Here is a 17,355-nt window from a genome sequence, read left to right as displayed (position 1 = left end):
AGAGTGTGGTTGCCGCAGTGGCTTACATATGCCCCTCCCACTAGTATTGCCAGCCAATTACAATTTCAAGTCACGCCTTAGATCATGCGTAAGTAATTCGGAGGGGATTTAACCCCCGAAATTCATGTTTTTGCGACAAACGGTTACATTTCTCGCATTTGCGGCGCCCCCTATGGATGAAAATGGAATTGCTTTGACATGTGATTGAAATGTGGGATGGATTGGACATTCCGTTCGTGATTTATGGCATTTTTTGTGATATAGGCCCCTCCTACTAACTTCGGAAGACGATTACGGCCGAACGATACGCACTTTCAAAATTCTGCAGTTCAGTTTTAATTGGATGGGTGCAGAGATCACGTGTGCCGATTTCTGTGAGATTTGGACAAAATCTGTAGGAGGAAAAGCAAAAAGTGTGTTTTGGACAAAATTCAAAATGGCGGAAAATCTATCATGGCGGAAATGGGCGTGGCCTATATGGGGAGATGCGTCATGACCCAAGGAATCCAGGGAAAAAATATTTTTTATTTTACGACCTATGGTTCAAGAGTTATAAGCCAAAAGGTAAAGTGGGCTGTTATAGCGCCACCATGAGGCCGACCGATAAAATTTTAAGGTTAAATAATTTTAGGGATAATGTGGAATTATCCCTAAAAGTTTTGTAACTATAGTGATTACAGTCTCCGAGGAACAAATACTTGAATGTGAATTTTTGCCTTTTCCCATTCATGTCAATGGGGAAATTTAATTCACTAATAAATTCATATCAATTAAACTATACAACATTTCTCTTAACAAAATACAAGCACACGATTCCCGATTTTTCCGGTCAATTTGACATATGGCTCAAGTGCGTACAGCGTACAGTGTGGGAGGTATAAAGCGTCAAAATAAAGACTACTCCAGTGAAATAATAAAGTGTCACAGTTACAAGAGTCTGGTTGCCCATTCGGGCAACCACACTAACTAGGAGCAAGGAAAAACACTGGGACTAGGAAATATACAAGGAACCACGAGGAGCTAGAATACACTGACAACAATTTACGAACCAACAAAGAACTGGGGCATACTTATAGACATGGGATAACTAGACACAGGTGAACAAAACTCAAAATCAAGACAGGGATTGGCTGGGGGACTAAGAGGACACAGGTGGAAAACAAAGACTGATCACAACACAGGTTAGACAAGGCAGGTACAGAACTACAGGTGAAGACAGGGTGGCACAAAACAATACTACAAAATAAAAGGTACACAAGAAAACATAACATGTCACGGACCGTGACAAACCCAGGGACGTGCGGAGAGTGTTAGAGAGGCATGGGGGCTGAAATCCCATAAGAGGGCACTTTTGTATGAAAATAGCGAAAATAGCGGATCTACAAGCTCACAACGCGCCGCGCTGCGACGCGTGGAGAGCTTGTAGATCAGCTATTTTCGGGGCGCGAACCAGCTCTCTTCAGTTAGTGGAGAAGAGATGTGGCGTAGGCCTGGCTACAACATGGATTTCTAAACAAATTTGTTCAACTCAAAATGCTGCGCTCCAAGTTCTTTCTCCTGAACGCTGCCTTATCCGGGCATGGCATGGAAAGGAAAGGAGTGGCATTTTGCATTTCTTCCACCGTCGTAGTATAAATGCTGCGTTCATTCGTGGTCTGGAAAAAGGGCAGTTGTTTTACAGGCGGGTAAAAGGGCAGAGGCTGAATGAAGCCCCCTTTGATGTCTATGTGTGCACGTCCCTGCAATAACCTGACACTCATAAATCTGGCTATAACCCAATATTCCAACCATAGAGCCCCGTGCTAACCCTATCCCCTAACCCTATAACCATAGAGCCCCGTGCTTACCCTATCCCCTAACCCTAACCCGACACTGGAGCCCCATACTAACCCTATCCCCTAACCCTATAACCATAGAGCCCCGTGCTAACCCTATCCCCAAACCCTAACCCTAACCCGACACTGGAGCCCCATACTAACCCTATCCCCTAACCCTATAACCATAGAGCCCCGTGCTAACCCTATCCCCAAACCCTAATCCTAAACCGACACTGGAGCCCTATACTAACCCTAATCCTAGACCCCCATACTAACCCTATCCCCAAACCCTAACCCGACACTGGAGCCCCATACTAACCCTATCCCCTAACCCTATAACCATAGAGCCCCGTGCTTACCCTATCCCCTAATCCTAATCCTAGAGCCCCATACTAACCCTATCCCCTAACCCTAATCCTAGTCCCCCATACTAACCCTATTCCCTAACCCTAATCCTAGACCCCCATACTAACCCTATCCCCTAACCCTAATCCTAGACCCCCATACTAACCCTATTCCCTAACCCTAATCCTAGACCCCCATACTAACCCTATCCCCTAACCCTAATCCTAGAGCCCTTAGAGTATATATTTCTAGAGAAGGCACCCAGAGGAAACCCTGAGGCGAAATGGACATAGTGGCCGGATTTGGTATTGCAGCTCGAGCCCAGCGCTGCTCCGTTGACTATCATTGCGCACGTTCATGTGATTGGGGCCATGACACGTGAACGAATGTTTCATACGTGAACGCGCACAAACGGCACAATGATAGTCAACGGCAGCGCGTTCATGTGTTTGGGGCCAATCCATCCCAGAATGCACTCTGTTCCTACCAGGAAGGAGGAGTGAATCCGCCTCATGCGCTTTTGAGCAACTCAATGCAAGTGGATGGAAGGAGAACTCGGGTGTCTTCTCTATAGATATATAACTCTATGCTAGAGCCCCATACCAACCCTATCCCCTAACCCTAATCCTAGACCCCCATACTAACCCTATCCCCTAACCCTAATCCTAGACCCCCATACTAACCCTATCCCCTAACCCTAATCCTAGACCCCCATACTAACCCTATCCCCTAACCCTAATCCTAGACCCCCATACTAACCCTATTCCCTAACCCTAATCCTAGTCCCCCATACTAACCCTATCCCCTAACCCTAATCCTAGACCCCCATACTAACCCTATCCCCTAACCCTAATCCTAGACCCCCATACTAACCCCATCCCCTAACCCTAATCCTAGACCCCCATACTAACCCTATCCCCTAACCCTAATCCTAGACCCCCATACTAACCCTATCCCCTAACCCTAATCCTAGACCCCCATACTAACCCTATCCCCTAACCCTAATCCTAGACCCCCATACTAACCCTATTCCCTAACCCTAATCCTAGACCCCCATACTAACCCTATCCCCTAACCCTAATCCTAGTCCCCCATACTAACCCTATCCCCTAACTCTAATCCTAGACCCCCATACTAACCCTATCCCCTAACCCTAATCCTAGACCCCATACTAACCCTATCCCCTAACCCTAATCCTAGACCCCCATACTAACCCTATCCCCTAACTCTAATCCTAGACCCCCATACTAACCCTATCCCCTAACCCTAATCCTAGACCCCCATACTAACCCTATTCCCTAACCCTAATCCTAGACCCCCATACTAACCCTATCCCCTAACCCTATAACCATAGAGCCCCATACTTACCCTATCCCCTAACCCTAATCCTAGACCCCCATACTAACCCTATTCCCTAACCCTATAACCATAGAGCCCCATACTAACCCTATCCCCTAACCCTAATCCTAGACCCCATACTAACCCTATCCCCTAACCCTAATCCTAGACCCCCATACTAACCCTATCCCCTAACCCTAATCCTAGACCCCCATACTAACCCTATCCCCTAACCCTATAACCATAGAGCCCCATACTAACCCTATCCCCTAACCCTAATCCTAGACCCCCATACCAACCCTATCCCCTAACCCTAATCCTAGACCCCCAAACTAACCCTATCCCCAAACTCTAACCCGTCCCTAACACATAGAGCCCCTAATCGCAGGCGGAAGCCACAGGTGACACGTAATCGCCTATCCTCGGTCTAACGGGATGCAGACTAACGCCCCCCCCCCCTCCTTCAAGGCACTATTATGACCGTTATATTTCATAGGGGTGGTGAGACAATTGGCAGGCCAATCCCAATGGAACGGCGTGCACTATATCACCTCGGACAGGCAGCAACCTCAACGGTGATAAAGGTTTACAACCCTCTCTACGCACTTTTAAATGCTTACGTCAATAGGTGTGTCAAAGATTACTGAATGTAATTAAACACTTCCTGACTGAGGAGAGCAGAGACTGACAAGCACATTTTGTCAGAGTGAATTTCAGGACCCTGTCCACCGTCTAAATTGGAAGTGATTGGACTTATATGAAATGTTCTGATGGCACAACACCTGAGGTGGTATATGAATATACCGTATGCCATATGTTTCTTGAGTATATGAATAGACAAGAATTAAAATAATGTAATATTTGGGTGTAAAAATCTGCAAACATGAATCAATATGATTTGTTATAATTATGCATGTCAGTAAATGCATATTATATACTTGGCTGTTTTCATACAGAAACTGACTTACAGTGTGTGTATAGTATCACTTTGACAGACACGTGCACAATGGCGAGACAGGGAGATATTTATGGATTTCTAAAGCATTCACATTCTCTCTCTCTCTCTCTCTCTCTTGCGAGCTAAGTGGTGTCAGAAGATGGGTTTTTTATATGAATACGAAGCTGATCCAAACTGAGCGCTTGCTGTCGTAACAACGGCAGGCTTTCGTCACCACTGCATTCAAAATAGATCCACTCTGGGTTCTCATAAATGAGATGTGCTCAGGCTTCTCTTTATCTTGCAAACTCCCACCCTATAACGTCGCTGTGCCCCTCTATTCCTTACATATAATACCCCTTCCCTTCCCTATATCATCGCTGTGCCCCTCTATTCCTTGCATATATACCCCTTCCCTATAACATCACTGTGCCCCTCTATTCCTTGCATATATACCCCTTCCCTTCCCTATAACATCGCTGTGCCCCTCTATTCCTTGCATATATACCCCTTCCCTTCCCTATAACGTCGCTGTGCCCCTCTATTCCTTGCATATATACCCCTTCCCTTCCCTATAACGTCGCTGTGCCCCTCTATTCCTTGCATATATACCCCTTCCCTTCCCTATAACGTCGCTGTACCCCTCTATTCCTTGCATATATACCCCTTCCCTTCCCTATAACGTCGCTGTACCCCTCTATTCCTTGCATATATACCCCTTCCCTTCCCTATAACATCGCTGTGCCCCTCTATTCCTTGCATATATACCCCTTCCCTTCCCTATAACGTCGCTGTACCCCTCTATTCCTTGCATATATACCCCTTCCCTTCCCTATAACGTCGCTGTACCCCTCTATTCCTTGCATATATACCCCTTCCCTTCCCTATAACGTCGCTGTGCCCCTCTATTCCTTGCATATATACCCCTTCCCTTCCCTATAACGTCGCTGTGCCCCTCTATTCCTTGCATATATACCCCTTCCCTTCCCTATAACGTCGCTGTACCCCTCTATTCCTTGCATATATACCCCTTCCCTTCCCTATAACATCGCTGTGCCCCTCTATTCCTTGCATATATACCCCTTCCCTTCCCTATAACGTCGCTGTACCCCTCTATTCCTTGCATATATACCCCTTCCCTTCCCTATAACGTCGCTGTACCCCTCTATTCCTTGCATATATACCCCTTCCCTTCCCTATAACATCGCTGTGCCCCTCTATTCCTTGCTTATACCCCTTCCCTTCCCTATAATGTCGCTGTGCCCCTCTATTCCTTGCATATATACCCCTTCCCTTCCCTATAACGTCGCTGTGCCCCTCTATTCCTTGCATATATACCCCTTCCCTTCCCTATAACGTCGCTGTACCCCTCTATTCCTTGCATATATACCCCTTCCCTTCCCTATAACGTCGCTGTACCCCTCTATTCCTTGCATATATACCCCTTCCCTTCCCTATAACGTCGCTGTGCCCCTCTATTCCTTGCATATATACCCCTTCCCTTCCCTATAACGTCGCTGTGCCCCTCTATTCCTTGCATATATACCCCTTCCCTTCCCTATAACATCGCTGTGCCCCTCTATTCCTTGCATATATACCCCTTCCCTTCCCTATAACGTCGCTGTACCCCTCTATTCCTTGCATATATACCCCTTCCCTTCCCTATAACGTCGCTGTACCCCTCTATTCCTTGCATATATACCCCTTCCCTTCCCTATAACGTCGCTGTGCCCCTCTATTCCTTGCATATATACCCCTTCCCTTCCCTATAACGTCGCTGTGCCCCTCTATTCCTTGCATATATACCCCTTCCCTTCCCTATAACGTCGCTGTACCCCTCTATTCCTTGCATATATACCCCTTCCCTTCCCTATAACATCGCTGTGCCCCTCTATTCCTTGCATATATACCCCTTCCCTTCCCTATAACGTCGCTGTACCCCTCTATTCCTTGCATATATACCCCTTCCCTTCCCTATAACGTCGCTGTACCCCTCTATTCCTTGCATATATACCCCTTCCCTTCCCTATAACATCGCTGTGCCCCTCTATTCCTTGCTTATACCCCTTCCCTTCCCTATAATGTCGCTGTGCCCCTCTATTCCTTGCATATATACCCCTTCCCTTCCCTATAACATCGCTGTGCCCCTCTATTCCTTGCTTATACCCCTTCCCTTCCCTATAACGTCGCTGTGCCCCTCTATTCCTTGCATATATACCCCTTCCCTTCCCTATAACGTCGCTGTGCCCCTCTATTCCTTGCATATAATACCCCTTCCCTATAACGTCGCTGTACCCCTCTATTCCTTGCATATATACCCCTTCCCTTCCCTATAACATCGCTGTGCCCCTCTATTCCTTGCATATAATACCCCTTCCCTATAACGTCGCTGTGCCCCTCTATTCCTTGCATATATACCCCTTCCCTTCCCTATAACATCGCTGTGCCCCTCTATTCCTTGCATATATACCCCTTCCCTTCCCTATAACGTCGCTGTGCCCCTCTATTCCTTGCATATATACCCCTTCCCTTCCCTATAACGTCGCTGTGCCCCTCTATTCCTTGCATATATACCCCTTCCCTATAACATCGCTGTGCCCCTCTATTCCTTGCATATATACCCCTTCCCTATAACATCGCTGTGCCCCTCTATTCCTTGCATATAATACCCCTTCCCTATAACATCGCTGTACCCCTCTATTCCTTGCATATATACCCCTTCCCTTCCATATAACGTCGCTGTACCCCTCTATTCCTTGCATATATACCCCTTCCCTTCCCTATAACATCGCTGTGCCCCTCTATTCCATGCATATATACCCCTTCCCTTTCCTATAACATCGCTGTGCCCCTCTATTCCTTGCATATATACCCCTTCCCTTCCATATAACGTCGCTGTGCCCCTCTATTCCTTGCATATATACCCCTTCCCTTCCCTATAACGTCGCTGTGCCCCTCTATTCCTTGCATATAATACCCCTTCCCTTCCCTATAACATCGCTGTGCCCCTCTATTCCTTGCATATAATACCCCTTCCCTTCCCTATAACGTCGCTGTGCCCCTCTATTCCTTGCATATAATACCCCTTCCCTTCCCTATAACATCGCTGTGCCCCTCTATTCCTTGCATATATACCCCTTCCCTTCCCTATAACATCGCTGTGCCCCTCTATTCCTTGCATATAATACCCCTTCCCTTCCCTATAACATCGCTGTACCCCTCTATTCCTTACATATAATACCCCTTCCCTTCCCTATAACATCGCTGTGCCCCTCTATTCCTTGCATATATACCCCTTCCCTTCCCTATAACGTCGCTGTACCCCTTTATTCCTTGCATATATATACCCCTTCCCTTCCCTATAACGTCGCTGTGCCCCTCTATTCCTTGCATATATACCCCTTCCCTATAACGTCGCTGTGCCCCTCTATTCCTTGCATATATACCCCTTCCCTATAACGTCGCTGTGCCCCTCTATTCCTTGCATATATACCCCTTCCCTTCCCTATAACATCGCTGTGCCCCTCTATTCCTTGCATATATACCCCTTCCCTTGCCTTTCTCCCCCTCCCTCCCCTCCCCTCCCTCTCTCCGCTCCTGTTTTCCTCCTCTCCCTTTCTCCAGCATACGCTGCCTGCCTGCCTGCCTGCCTGCCTGCTTCCCCTGGGTTGCAGCACACCGACGCACGCAGGTTGGCGTCACAGTGTTCTAATTTTACTGCTGTTGATGCTGATGTTAAAAGAAGCAATGGGCACCTGCTATTTCTGCTATAGCCCACCCACCCCCCATTTCCCAGGGGCTGGCTATAAGAGGTATTAATAGCGTATATTAGACGCTGCATGATTGCACATAGAAGTGTTGTTGAAGAAGGGGAAAAAAGGGAAAACAAAACAGAGGCTTTCGTCACGTCGTCAAGTATTCAAAATCCAGCAGTTATGATTGGTTATAAAACTATAGCAGATATTATATATACGCCATTTGTTTTCTGTCTCTAACACATGTTGATTGGATTAGGAGGAGAGTTTGAGTTCAAACGTTTAGAGATCTAATCCAGGGGAAAAAAAGAGATCCAGTTTACAAGGTTATCATTATATTCTTTTAGGATGGACTGTGTGGACGATTAATTTATACACCCATTTGATTGCTGCAATAATGTGAACGTGATTGATTGTTTTGAAGTGTTGTGTAAATGGATGTTGAAACAGCCAGAATTAGGACATTGTGATGACAGATATCCGTCCTGCAGTCCTGCCCTATACTGTACTTTACTGTACTAGAGTTATTGAGAGGTTATAGGGAGTTATAGGGAAGGGACTGAACCCATTGGTCAAATATCAACAATGGGTCCGGGACCCTACAGGTAGGGGGTCCTCAGAGTTACCATAGGAGGCTGCTAAATCTTTGTGTGATAGGAACCTTTTTTATCATTTTAATTTTAACTTAATTTTTAATATGTATTAACAAAACAGGTAGATTCACAAAGCAAGGTAATTGTCAGAAAGTCCATGCTGTGTTATTTTCATGCCAAAAGGATACAATATTAATCTTATGACATGTCTATGGCAACAGCATCAGTAACAGATTGATTAGTTGTGTGTGTGTGTGTGTGTGTGTGTGTGTGTGTGTGTGTGTGTGTGTGTGTGTGTGTGTGTGTGTGTGTGTGTGTGTGGGTGTGTGTAGCATATCTATGCGGAATAGGCTATTTGTATATCAGTTAGTATCCAATAATATACAGTAGACCTATACATTGTAAAATGCCAGTATAGGCCCTCAATTGACTTGTTGAGATTCAAGTGCCATATTGTAAGTATAGCATTATTGTATAGGCTACTCTACTATTTAAATAAGCCTACATATAATTTACAGTAGCCTATATAGGAGTATATAGGACTACATTTTCAAATGTATAGTGGACTGTACACGTCTGTCACTACTCAGTAGGCATACCCGAAATCGATCATCAGTAGCCTAATTTAAACCATATTGTTTTGCAGGTGTGTGTTTATTTTTATTGTAAACCGAGCGCATTGTTTTAACATTCAGAGCGAGCTTTACTGTTGAATGTAGTTTTATGAGGTTAAAAATAAATTGAAAGCTCCAACCGTGCAAAGATTTATGTTTGCCCGTGAAGGACGCCATGCAGTCGCCCCAGATCTGAACAGAAAAGCAGTAATGTAAAATAGCAGAGAGAGAGAGAGAGAGAGCAGCCAGCACAACCCGGTAGTAGCAGAAACAAACGAGATGTAGCGACAATCTCAATTTGGGCACGGAAGTAAAACGTAATCGCGCTAACGTTGCAAAGTACTCCTTCCTTCTACACACTCTGCAAATGGAAAAGGGACGCATTGACGTACGACGCCTGGACTGACGTAAATAACCTTGGCAACAGACGGGAACAATAAATAGAGCCAATGGAGGTGCGAGGAAAATGTAGACCCAGAGGGAGAGTAATTTTAGGCATTTCTTTTAATTACTCTATTGAAATGCGTTCCAACTGCCAATTCTGCCTGCTTAGTTGTGATATCAATATCTGTGCAGGCGAGACTGAGCACGGAGAGAGGAGAGGAGGCAGACAAGTGTGTAAGAATGTGTGGAGCGAGTGAGGGAGGGAAGAAAAAGATTGTGAAAGGCAAATAATTGAATTTAAACATTACTATGTTTTTATTTACAGGTTTCTGGAAACAACATTCAATGTTTTCCTTTGTTATTCTTTATGTAAAAAAATAAATTTAACAAAAATAAATACAGTTTTCACAGAAAACTTACCATAATAATACCATAACAGAGAGCACTCAAACCATGGATAGATATCACGTTTAAATCACATTGTATACAATACTCTCATCACATACCATCAACCAGAAAGAAATGGATCAAGATATATAGGCTAGTAGTGTAAATATTGCTCAACAATACAACAACTTTGTCATCTAGCACCATGAAATCAAATATTAAATAAATCTATTTGTAAACATAAAAACTATTAGGTGGTATTAGTTAAACATGCACCGACTTGCTACATAGTTGAAATAGGCATGAAGAATATTAAAAAAAAAAAGGCAAATTAAAATAAACATTTTGCTTCCTTGGCTGGTAGTACAAAGTCCAATCCATATAGCCCTAACGATCTGCACTTCAACCTCTCATACTTGAAGTGTGAACGTGCTTTTTTTAAATATTCGGAAGAACTATATTGGTTTGTGGATATTAAGAGTTCTTCAGAGGGCCAGCAGGGTGGGCGAGCTGAGCGAGTCGGAGGACTGGTCATTGCTGCTGCTTCCCGTCCTGTGGGCCATGAGGCCGCAGGTGGGCAGGAACGTGTCGGCCTCGGGGTAGGTGAAGGCGAAGGACGACGTGTACGTGGTGCCGCTCGGCGTGCAGGTCACCACCGGCGTGCACAGGGACTCAAAGTCGCTGGTCATGGTGGCGGTGGCGGTGGTGGCGGGCGAGGTGTAGAGGGGCTCCCAGTCCTGGCTGGTGTACAGGCTGCTGGAGAGGTCCACGTCCGGCACCGAGCGCGCCGCCTCCATCTCCACCTTGCTCAGCAGCTCCAGGGATTCCTCCAGGGCGGCGGTGTCCAGGTCGCTCAACCTGAGCGACCTGGACCTGGTGGTGGAGAGGATGGGGATGCTGGAGAAGATGGAGTTGGAGGTGGAGGTGGAGGTGAAGACCGACTCCATTGAGACGGGGGAGGTCTGGGTCTGCATGGAGACCTCCTCGGTGGAGCTGTATGAGTGGGCGGGGGAGACCGACATCGACATGGTGGGGAAAGTGACGTCCAGGTCCGAGGGGATCTTGCAGATGGGCCTGTGGGCCGCGAGGATGAACTCCAGGCGCTCTTTCTCCTTCAGGAGGTTAGCGATGTCGCTCTGGATGCTGGCCTTCTCATCCTCCAGCTCATCCGTTTCCTGCCAAGACAGAGAAAAAAGGACATTAATTTTGCTGTTTGGACTATGTGAAGTCTTACGATGGATGAACGATGTGTTATTTTATAGTTACATAGCCTAATACATGTGTAAAATACTTACAGCTTGCAGTGTGTCTGTAAGCTCTCTCCTCCTGTTGCGGCATTTTGCGGCAGCTTGCTTGTTTCTCTCTCTGCGGACTGTTCTCTTCTGTTCCTCCTCAGTTGAAACCTGTGCACGAAAAGGAGGAAATTAAGTCTCCAGGTCCAGCTGTCTTTAATGTATGCATTTATGTAATAACTAATGCTATGTTATGCAAGAAAAAATCAATGCCAAGTAAAATCCTGTGTTCATTTGTAACTCTTGAGAAATGTGGTGCACTAGACTGCACTCTCAGAATGAAATGAACACTGAGGATTTTACAGTGAAATAAATGTAAGTCATTGATTAATGATAATTACCTGGTCAGATCTGCCCTTCTTGTTGTAAGCCCGGGATGCAGTGGACTTCATTGCTGTGCTGGAGTAAGCTGGGGGCTGGGGGCTGCTGGAGGCGTATGGGTGAACTCTGCTGGAAGGGGCGACCGAGGAGAAAGGCTGAACCATCCACTGGAGATCTGCACTGGTGGAGATGGTCGAGACCGTGGGAACGAAGGAGGCACTTGATGATGATGTGAGGTCAGTGAAATCCTGCAAGGAATGAAAGGGAGAATGATCAGTACACTGAGCACAGAACCTACATATAGGTATATGGCTTTAAAAGTCTTATAGCACTGCTATGACATGTATCACACTGCTATAATAGCAGTAGCCTATGTTAATGAAGTAGACATAGCAGTCTATAAAAAGCATATAATCATTTATAAATATCCCTGCTGTGATGCAAGCCATGACGTAAATGAAGATTTCCCTGCTCAGGTGCACCGTGCAGAGCAACTATATAAAAGCTGCAGCTGCATATTCAATAGATGTTTTTGATGTTGCATATAGAGTTTATACTAGTTAAGCGTTCAAGCAATAAACATGTAAGACTGACAACTATGGCATAAGCCATTCAGTTTCAGAATGTCGATGTTCTATTCTGATGAAAGTGTCAAGCATTTACAATTGGGGTATGAAGCCTACCTGCTGTGACTGGGGAGACCCGAGGTCGGAGTAAGACCCAGCCGGGGACGGATAGTATCCCAGGGTTTCGCCGGCCGGGGACGCGGTGCTACAGCGGGACGAGTCGCAGTCCGTGGTGTTGAAAGCGGTGAACATCATGTTTACGGAAGAAGCGATCAAACTCGATCGTATAACAACAAACAAAAAAAAAAAGTTAATCCCAAAACAATCCGAAGATGGTTTATTAGCTGTCGGGGGAAATCCCTGTTCTGTGAGTTGATTCGTTATGAATGTCCTTATTGTTGTTCTGTCCTCTCTAGAGTTGGTGAAAGTTTCAATGTTGAAGTCTGACAGCTCCGCCAGCCTTTATAGGCTGTCGAATGGGGCCGGATAGTGACGTAGACAAAAAGGGGGTGTGGCCTTGCGCTGGTGCATTCGAGAAATCACAAGGCGAAAAACATTTTAAAAAATAGAAATAAATGCACCAAAAATAATTGTGTCGTTTATTTTATGTCATTGAGATATATTATCGTTATTTTATTATATTTGGAATTTACCCACTGTTCGTATTTCGAAAGTGAGATTTGGAATTCTGTGCGGAGACCCGCCCACAGACGGGGGAACCTTCCAGAAACGGAGGGGAATCCTCTCCGTCATTTACCATATATGGTGCATCCTGTGAGAAGGGGTGGCATTGACGGGAAACGCATGCACCGTCCGAGGATTGGCCGGCAGGCTATAGCGACATGATGTAAGAGACAACAAACATAGAAGCTGTTGTGAGAACTTATTGGGGATAATAAATAAACAAACCAAAGGGACACCGCATACAGTAAATAAGAACAAAGGGTCATTTTTGTCTGTGCAGACTTGCCTTATTTATTTTGGTGTCTGGGTTGAAGAAATGAAGAAAAAGAATACCTTAGGTCTAGGCTTTGCAGTGTGCTGAGAATATATATGAAAGGGAATGATAATGGATCCACACACAGGCCTAAAGGCTGTATATAGGCTGTAGCTGTATAACTGTATATGTTTCTTTTCCCTTTTTACCTCCTATCATGATGATCTGCTTTGGACTATATAGTTGTGTATATTCGTACGTCTCTAAATGTTTTGATGAATTGAAAATGGTGGACCCTATTGTAAACAAGTGTAATGCTTTTATGGTGTCGTCCACTCACAGTTAACAGTCTTTGTATTTAGTTGTACTTAAAATGTACTGTAATTCTGCAAACTGTTAATAAATCAATCAATCAGTCAATCAATCAATCAATCAAAGGCTAAATTAACTGTTTAGTCAGCGAGTTTATAACATTACTTCAATAATCCAAAATTGTTGTCCTATAGTCCTATTTTGTCCTAGTAATGGCTGTCACTATTTAAATATAATGGTTTTGACTTTGATTGATTGATTGAAGTATTTATTAACAGTTTGCAGAATTACAGTACATTCCAAGTACAACTCAATACAAAAACTGTTAACAGTGTTGACACCATAAAGCATTACACATTTACACTTGTTTACAATCTAGGGCCCACCATGTTCAATTCATCAAAACATTTAGAGACGTACGAATATACACTTCTATGTAGCCAAAAACACTGTTTCATATACTAGAATGTATTTCCTCCCTGAAACGGACATGAAACGTATACGTTGTTGTTTGATTTGGCGTATAGTCTATACTGTATACGTGCATAAATACCCATGGCAGCAGTTTATTTGCATGTGAATGTGTATGCTGCATAGATTGTATATATACACAATCACACAGACATGTAGGACTCCGGAGGAGAGAGAGCCTGCATGTCGCAACAGGATCCGTGTCTGGTCGACGTGTGGTGTGTACTTTGCCCTGGGGCAGCATGTGTACTCTGCTGTGCATTCTAGAGGTGTGTCGTCAAAATGTAGGCCTCAGCAAACTGGTTCGTCGAGTCGAGTGTAGCTTTCCATCATTGTTTGCTTGCAGCTCTAGAGGTAGACCTATATAGGCTTATGCAGGTCTTCCCCAAGACTATGTGTTTATATTAGACTTGACTTTACTATATGGAAACTAGTACAGGCTATATATAGGCCTAATCATTGAGAGGCAATTATAAAGCTGTAATCTGTATTTATTTATGTTCTGCCCGATATAGAACTGGGCTATTCCCACGTGAGAGGACACATTTATACTTCTCAGTCCCTGCAGGGGCCCATAACTCCCCAGTGGGAGACCAGACCACCTCCAACCACTGTGCACTGACTTCTGCAGATATACATACATAGCCTATAGTTGTAGGTCCTTCTACGGCTTTTATTCATTAAAGATGAATATCTATCTATCTATCTATCAATCAATCAATCAATCAATCAATCATTATTCATATAGCACAATTCAGACAACAAGTGTATAGTTCAAAGTGCTACACCGAAAGAGCAAAAAATACAACAAGAAAGCATCAACTACACAGTAATAGTATTAGTAATAGTGTAGTTAGTTAACTACTAACTAACTATATACTAACTATAAGTAATAGTAAAAACAAAACTAACTAAAACAGGAAAAGGACATGCAATGATCTAAGAAGTAAAAGCAATGCTAAAGATTTGGAATACTGGATCACAGTTTATTTTTGACAGCAAATTCAAGAATTCGTTTAAAATCATATATTCAATATTAATTATTGAATTTGTTAATATTATTAACAGTATGCTAAGCCTAATGGATTAATTGGATATGTATAAATCAATTAAATCAGTCAAATTGACTGACAAATTGACTCTGAAAGAGTGAAAGGAAACTTGAAACTGGCTTTTGGTTTGTTTTCTGTGAGGCTTCAGTTCCATACATGTGTGCTAAAACGTTTTGTGAAGGCTTAAAGTTAATAATAATAATCATAATCACAACAATAAACAATAAGATAGAGGGAGTTCTGCAATAAATGTGCCACCTCAGCTGATCTGACAGAGAACAGGAGACGGGAGGGGATTCCTTTTCCTAACCATGCACCACGTTCAATGTTTTGTTGAACATTCCTCGTTGTCATGGGAACGCCCCACCCCTTCGCGTCAGTGACGCTGCCTCTCTCTCTCTCTCTCTCTCACAGCACGCTGTGTGTTTTGTGATGGAACGACGCCAAGACTCTGCGGTGACTCCATAGTACAGCCAGAGCCAGGCTGCGGTGTTCTGTTCTGTTCATTCACTGCAGGCAGAAGCGGGGGAAATGCTATAGCTAACATTTAGACTAATGCAAATTGAAAATGTTTTGACTTTTGAGTTAATTGTTCTGCAAAAATGTGTGCTTTGATGATGCCGAAGAATAGCAATAGTGGAAAAAGTATAGGCTATATATTTTACTTATGTAAACCGTATAGGCCTATACTGCAATGTAGAAATAGCTTGAGTAGAAAGAAGTATTGCCTATTTATTGGTAATCAAAATGTATAGTATACTTATATAGGCCTATACCAAAAAGTAGGAAGTATAGCCTATATGCTATACTATGCAGAATGTCCCATTTCACAAGACAATTTTTCAAATGTAGGCTACCTTTTGAAAATAGTTACACGAGACTTGTATATGTATAGGGTTGAAGTGGGTAATGTATATGTTTTGTATATAATAATCTAAATACACTATAAGTAACTTGTTACTAAAGTTTTCAAATAATTGTATAGTGCAATATTTGCCTCTGAGATGTATAGTATACACTAAACCCAAGCGTTTAGGTTATAAACAGTATTAAACACTTATTTGTAACACTTTTTAAACGTGTCACAGTGTTTAGATTATAAACAGAAGAACATGTTTAATCGCCTGTAACACTTTTTAAACACATAAATGTGTTTAGTTTTTACAATCAAAGTCAGTCATGTAGGCGTTTAGAATTTGAACACTAGCTGTTCTCGTGAGGTGTTTGAGTGAACTCGTGTTCTACTGTATTTTATGACCATTAATAAACACTTGGCATTTTATTATTACACACATGGTGTTTAGGTTTAAACGCGTCACATGTTCCAGGGATTTACAGCAAGTGCAACTGAAATGTAGAAATACTCCAGTAAAGTCTAGGCTACAAATACATCAAAGTTTCATTCCTATAGAGCTACAGCAAGATTAGCCTATACTTGAGTAAATGTACTGTAGGCTACTATAACTTTATTTTTACACCATACTGCTGCATGGCAGATTGAGATGAGATTAACCTTTGACCTGACCCCGCATGCCAAAAACCTATACAGGCTACAATGATGTCACAGACTAGTCTAAAAATAAAACACCAAAGGTTTTCCCAGATTCACGCTCGACTTGTCGCAGTGAAAACACTCATTCAGGGGCCAGGGGGGCCGCTGAAGAAGAGAGGGGGTTAGGGGGAGGGCCGGGGGTGTCCCCCCCCCCCCTGTAATTATGACTCCCCCAGTCACCCTTGACCTCCCTTTCCTTTGAGCATGCAGCGCGTCTGAATAAACGACCACCCTAATGATGTTCCAGTAAGTGCATCAGGGGCTGTAAGGGGGGTGTGACTGCCGGGAAGCAGTGGCAACTAGAAGCGCTGCGCCGCTGCCCCTCTGTCGAGAGAGAGACACAGAGACACAGAGAGAGAGAGAGAGAGAGCCCCTTCAGTCACGTTCCATCACATTCACTTGAGAGCATTTGTGAGGTCATCATCTATGCATGGGCTCTAAATATAGCCTAACTAATTTGCCGTAAATTGCCAATTAGAGAAGGTGACATGGTGGGAATTAACTTTAACCACTTGACTTGACCCCTGGGTAGAATATTGGGGCAGCAACTGGTGTCCAGTTTATACTAACATCATTCATGTATAAAGTGCAATACAGAATGTATATAACACGTGTGATATATCATGTGGTTGATAAATTGATATATTGTTAACACTGTGGATTTTACTGTATATCCATATAG

At 43.9% G+C, this 17,355-nt stretch overlaps 1 protein-coding gene across 1 annotated transcript; it reads right to left on the bottom strand.

Annotated features, from left to right (window-relative positions):
* Positions 1-10,085: 10,085 nt before the first annotated feature.
* fosab (v-fos FBJ murine osteosarcoma viral oncogene homolog Ab) lies at positions 10,086-12,722 on the bottom strand. The gene is made up of 4 exons (XM_083789945.1): positions 12,467-12,722; positions 11,804-12,031; positions 11,466-11,573; positions 10,086-11,345 (listed from the first exon to the last, which is right to left on the bottom strand). Exons 1-4 carry the CDS (start codon positions 12,602-12,604, stop codon positions 10,656-10,658), a joined length of 1,164 nt encoding a protein of 387 aa, XP_083646071.1. The 5' UTR covers positions 12,605-12,722; the 3' UTR covers positions 10,086-10,655.
* Positions 12,723-17,355: the final 4,633 nt, after the last annotated feature.

The sequence above is a fragment of the Protomyctophum parallelum genome, assembly GCF_964188405.1.
Source record: "Protomyctophum parallelum genome assembly, chromosome: 19".
Lineage (NCBI taxonomy): Eukaryota > Metazoa > Chordata > Actinopteri > Myctophiformes > Myctophidae > Protomyctophum > Protomyctophum parallelum.
The sequence above is the reverse complement of the archived record's forward strand: the minus strand, read 5'-3'. Positions and strand labels throughout refer to the sequence as shown.

Excerpts from the sequence above, each read along its gene's own strand:
- fosab (XM_083789945.1), bottom strand. The coding sequence starts at position 12,604 with ATGATGTTCACCGCTTTCAACACCACGGACTGCGACTCGTCCCGCTGT. Across the intron at positions 11,574-11,803 it reads AGAAGGGCAGATCTGACCAG|GTTTCAACTGAGGAGGAACA; the intron begins GTAATTATCATT and ends TTTCGTGCACAG. Across the intron at positions 11,346-11,465 it reads TTACAGACACACTGCAAGCT|GAAACGGATGAGCTGGAGGA; the intron begins GTAAGTATTTTA and ends CTGTCTTGGCAG.